Below are 5625 nucleotides of genomic sequence, written 5' to 3'. Positions count from 1 at the left end.
GTTCCATAAATGTTATCACAGAAAGATGTCAAAAACATATCAGTAAACAAACTAAAATTATAATTTTAAAAGTTATAGAATATGTGCTATAATCCTTTTTTAAAACACACACACACAAATTTATTTGTATATACATACATAGAAAAGAGTCTAGAAAATATACTTAACAATGTTAATATTGGACATATGTACATATAAATATTTTTTGAGGGAGAAGTAATTGAAATAGTATTATCAAGCATTATTGTACTTTATACCTTACATCTCTATATCATTTGGTTTTTTAATAGTGAATATGTATCATTTGTATACATAGAAAATAAATCCAACATAGCCTTAGTCAAAGATGTTTCTTGGAGGCCTAAAGTATAATTGAGCCAAGCTGTGGTATTTTCAGTTGCCTCATATGAATAGGGAAGATCAAAGAAAATTTCATGCATTTGAACTTTGCTGTTGACAAAAGAGCAAACAGATGTGTCTTGGAAGATGTTCAGCCCGCATGCTCCTTAGACGCAAGGATGGGAAGACTTCAGCTCATACCTTGGGCATGTTATCAGGAGACACCAGTCCCCGGAGAAGGACAGGTCTCTGGGGTCTGCGACAATAAGAACAGTTATGAGCGTGGTGCAGGATGGGGGCGTTTGTTCTGTTGTACATGGGTTGCCATGAGTCAGAACCAACTCACAACAACAAAGAATGACAACAACATTTGGAGTCTGACAAAATAGACTCTGATATACACTCACTAGAATGAAGTATTCATTTTCAGACTATAAACAACCACCCCCCATTTTGAGATATGTTTTTTAATGAATTTTTTTGTGAATTAGGTGGTGGGATTTACATTTCAGACCATCAAATTTGCATTCAACAGTTCAAATCACTCATCAACACCCCTCCTAGGTTCTGTCCCACCCCACCCTCACCCTTGATTTCTCTGTCTTAGGGACCTCCACGCTCTCTTTCACCCAAGCTAATGCCTGACAGAGCTAATCTCTGAGACAGATGTTTTTTCTTGTAGAAGCATGAAGTAATTAGGGATGTCAAGCTACTTGTCAACCCTATCAACTAACACTACTGAAACAGACGGAAATACATTATATGTACTTAAATTTCATGCAGAAAGGCCCATGTAACTGTATATATTCAAAAGCTTCCTCCTAAGTAATGAATGCAAGGATAGTTGACAAATCTTGGAGTAGATTTTCAACATGAAATACATATTTTAATATTGACAGGGAACTTTAGAAAATCCTAGGTGCTTCACATAAAGAAAAACTTCTGCACAAATGACATGCTAGACTGTTTCTACTATTTGCTGTTTATTCTGAGCTGACTTTAAAAGTCAACTAGCCAGCATACCTCAGAAAGCCTGCAGGGTCCCCACTTCCTTCTTCTTCCCACAGCATGCTCCTAGAAAAAACATTCATCAGAGTGGCCCCAAAATATCCATGGACTAACAAGACTTTGACTCATATTTTCTAATTTTAAGAAAATGATTGAACATAAAAAAATGTTTAATCCGCAATGATTTAAACAAACAGATGAAAGAGTTGTTAGCATTTTCAAGCCATGTATACTTGAGAACAGGAGATCTGGTGGTGTAGTGGTTATGCATTGGGCTGCCATCCACATCAAAACCACCAGCCACTCTGCAAGAAAAAAAAAAAAGGGCCGTTCTACCTTGTCCTATGGGGTCACTATGATTCAGCATGGACTTGATAGCAGTGAGTTTGGTTTTTGGTTTGATATACCTGAGACATCTACCTATAGTCCCATATAGACAGTGCCTATATACAGTATATAAGAATCCCTAAGGAGTCCTGATGGCCCTGCTAACTTACAAGTTCAAATGCACCAGCTGCTCCAGTGGAGAAAGATATAACAGCCTGCCTCCTAAAAACTAGAGGTTTTGAAACTGTAAGGGGCAGTTTTACCCTGCCCTGTGGGGTCACTGATGACCCTGGTGGCTACTGGACTTCCAGCTGAGCTACAAACTCAAGATCAGCTGCAGTTTGAACCCACCAACTGCAGCTTGGAGAACGTTGAGGCTTTGTGCTCCTGTAAAGATCCACAGTCTTGGAAACCCACTGGGGCAGTTCTACTCGGTCCTGCAGTGTCATCATGAGTCTGTGTTCTGCGTTAGCATGGGACTGGTTAACTGCAAGGTTGGAGGTTCAACCACATCAGCTTCTCCGCGGAAGAAAGATGGTCTGTTCCCATAAAGAGTACTATGAGATACTGTGAGTTGGAATCAGTTCAATGGCGGTGAGTTTGTTTTTGCTTTTTAATAGGGGCCCTTTGAGTCTGAATGGATGGCACGCACCCTGTAAGCGCGGTACTACAAAGGGCTGGCAGTGGAACCCAGCTAGGGGTGCCTCAGAAGACAGACGTTGGAAACTATGGAGTAGGCCTATTCTGTACACGGGGAAGCCATCTGATGGCTCCCATCAGCAACATACACAGGGTATTCCCAACAGCTGGTCAGAGCTAAGTCAAGTTCCTCCTCTTTGCCCACTTTTCAATTCAGTGCAGATCTCCTACAATTCCTTTTTGAAATGAGTTTCACATAAATATACAGCTTTCATAATATTAGCTCTTTCATTGGACTTTCTAAGAATGAGCTGCTCTGATAGTGTATGCCAATCATGTTTCCTATTCTCACCTGGTGGTGCTGTAGGTCAGGCTTTGGACTGCAAATAGCAATGTCCCACGGTTGAAACCCACCAGTGGGAGATTGTCTGGTCCCATAAAGATTTACAATCGTGGGAACGCTACAGGATCCATGAGTCAAAACAGGAGCTCTGGTGGCATAGTGGGTTATGAGGTGGGCTACTAACACAAGGGCACCAGTTCAAAACAACCATCCACTCCTCCGGAGAAAGATGAGGCTTTCTACTACCTTAGAGAGTTAGTCTGGGAAACCCACAGGGGCAACTCTACTCTGTAGTATAGGTTGCCTATGGGCCAGAATCAAGTCGATTGATGCCAGTGGGTTTAGTCTGACCCTCCCGGCAGCCTGACAAGGTCCAGCGCCCTTTTCAAGCTCCCCTGGTGCTGGCTTTTCCCGTTCTGCTCGTCCACCAGTTACTCTGGAATGACGATCGGGCATTCAGCACAGTGAGATGCTTTGGCACTTCCTTAATAACGGGGATTCTGTTCACTGACCCACTTTACGCGTAAAGCCTTTAACAAAATGCCTGGCGCAGAGGAGGCGCCCAGTCACTTTTATGATAATTAATGCAAAACTTCTTGATGCATAATTCGATGCCCACGTCCAGGAGACACGTTTAGGTGTCATGCTTTTGCAAATAGTAAAAGTATTACAATGTTATTTGGCTCCTGGAGGAAAAGAGCTAACACGGCGGGCAAAAGATCGTTTAGATTTTATATACGGGCTGTTGATCATAGGTTGGTCAATAAACTGAGCGAGAGAGGAAAAAGGACTCGTTCTTTGCAGTACGCATTCCGACAGCAGGACAATGGGCGCTAGAAGTGATGGACGGCAGCAGAGACGAAATTACGCAAAAACCCGCGGACAACTTGGCCGCCGGCCGCCGAGGCCGGGCCGGCTCCTGTCGCACCGTCGCCGGTCGTGCGCGTCATCACCGAGCGCGGGGTCAACTGACGAACTTGAGGGCGGAGCGTTCGCTCGTGTCCATATAAGGACCCTTCCCATGATCCTCTCCTCCTCTTCGCCGTCTTCCCCGGCCCTGTGCTGCCGCAGCCATGAAGTAAGTAGGAAGCGTTGCCCCCATCCGCGCCCATCCTCGGCCCAGAGCGCTGCCCGGGGGGCCGCGGCCCGCCGGGACCCCCTCCCCAAGGGCCTGCACCTTTCGTTACAGGGTCGAGCTGTGCAGCTTCAGCGGGTACAAGATTTACCCCGGGCACGGGCGGCGCTACGCCAGGACCGATGGCAAGGTACGCCCGGCAGCTCCAGCCAGTGGGGCTCCCGAGTTAGAAGGCAGATGCAATTCGGCCCCGGCGGGTTATCCGCCCCGTCTTCCTCGGTGCCCGACACGGTTAGTTGAGAGGCCCAGAACTGAGCCGGTGTCTTTAGCGCCGGCCTTAGGGCGTGCCAGGCTCCCGCGCCAGGTTCCGAGCCCCGAGCCCCCTCTGAGTCCCGGAGAGGACGGGGCTGGACGCCGCCCAGAACGTGGCATCCCGCCCTCGCGTCCCGAGCGCAGGCCTGGGAGCCCGGGGGCGGGGCTTCCCAGGTGCTGCCCAGGGGACCCGCCAGCTGTGCCCTCGCGCCTTTCCGCCTCTGGCCTCCGGCGTAGTGTCGCAAGGATTTCCAGCCCAGGCTCTCTGTGGCGATGAGGGTCTCATTACTTTGAACTTGACAGGTTTTCCAGTTCCTTAACGCAAAATGCGAGTCGGCATTCCTCTCCAAGAGGAACCCTCGGCAGATCAACTGGACGGTGCTCTACAGGAGGAAGCACAAGAAGGGGCAGTCGGTAAGTGAGGCGTGCTTGGATGGTGTGCTGCTCGCGTCCGAGTGTATCTTCTTGGGGCGCTCACACTCCCAGTAAACGACAAGCTCGCGTTTTTTGGTGTTTTTTTTTTAATTCTTTTGACAAGTTGAAGTTTTGTGAATAACCTTAAACCTGGTTAGATTATGATGCGGCCTGGAAAGATGTAAGGTGCTCCAGTGTCTAGAAAGTTCGCTGTTACTGTGGTCATTTGATTTTGGCAGTACTTGCTATATTTATTTTTACTTGCTATATTTTAATAGACATAAGTTGAGTTTTGTTTGTTGTTGGAGAGTAGCGTCCTTTTAGCTAGCTGAAGCTATTTGTGAGAAAAAATATGGACTGCCAAAGCAGTAGGATTAGTATCTTGGAGCTGAGGGAGTGCAAGGCATTAGTAGTGACTGTGGAGGATAAATGTCATTAGATATCAAGCAGGCTTCAAATGAAATGAGCGTTTGTTTTAGTTGGCTACGACCATGTGAGCATGGTGCAGCGTGTTGCAAGCTCTGTGCGGTGGAGCTGACTCAACAGTACCTAACAACCAAGACGTGTTTATGCGCTTAAATGATTATCCAAATCAATTTTCTTGGGCTAAAAGGTGAGCTGCAAGATCCAACTGCTCATAAGCACTGTAGTGTATTGTATGTAGGTTTCAAATACAGAATCTGCGGTTGGTATTTCAATGGAGTTCTCCGGAAGCTCTTCACTACCTAACCAATTTCCATCCATCCTTTTCTTGTGTATTTCTCTCAGTGGCATCCTCTGGATGCTGAAACAAAATAGATATGCTTTAATGTGATTTCCATAATCCATCTTAGGGTACTTTTCGATTAATTGAAAGAAAAATTTAAAAAATCATCTTAGTAACTTTTAACATGGTTCTTTTAATAAATTGGTATGAGTGGCCCAGTGTCATAGACGATTTACTTGATCTATTAATGGGAAAATTGCTTCCATGTCCTCCAAATTCTTGAGGGCAAAACTCATGTGTGTACCCTATTTTCTTGATCTGTAGGAAGAAATTCAAAAGAAAAGAACCCGCCGTGCAGTCAAATTCCAGAGGGCCATCACTGGTGCATCTCTTGCTGATATAATGGCCAAGAGGAATCAGAAACCTGAGGTTAGAAAGGCCCAACGAGAGCAGGCCATCAGG

The 5625-nt window shown here is 45.8% G+C and overlaps 1 protein-coding gene across 1 annotated transcript; it reads left to right on the top strand.

Annotated features, from left to right (window-relative positions):
- Positions 1-3682: 3682 nt before the first annotated feature.
- On the top strand, positions 3683-5622 carry RPL24 (ribosomal protein L24; the record flags this gene model as incomplete). Its single annotated transcript, XM_013005610.2, has 4 exons — positions 3683-3734; positions 3846-3921; positions 4347-4457; positions 5488-5622. Coding segments are annotated over exons 1-4 (327 nt in total), but the record flags the coding sequence as incomplete, so codon positions are not given.
- Between the last annotated feature and the right edge of the window lie 3 nt (positions 5623-5625).

This window comes from Echinops telfairi, unplaced genomic scaffold, assembly GCF_000313985.2.
Source record: "Echinops telfairi isolate 266 unplaced genomic scaffold, ASM31398v2 ScPeMD7_6;HRSCAF=24_0, whole genome shotgun sequence".
Taxonomy (NCBI): Eukaryota; Metazoa; Chordata; class Mammalia; order Afrosoricida; family Tenrecidae; genus Echinops; species Echinops telfairi.
This window is presented reverse-complemented; position numbering and strand designations above follow the sequence as displayed.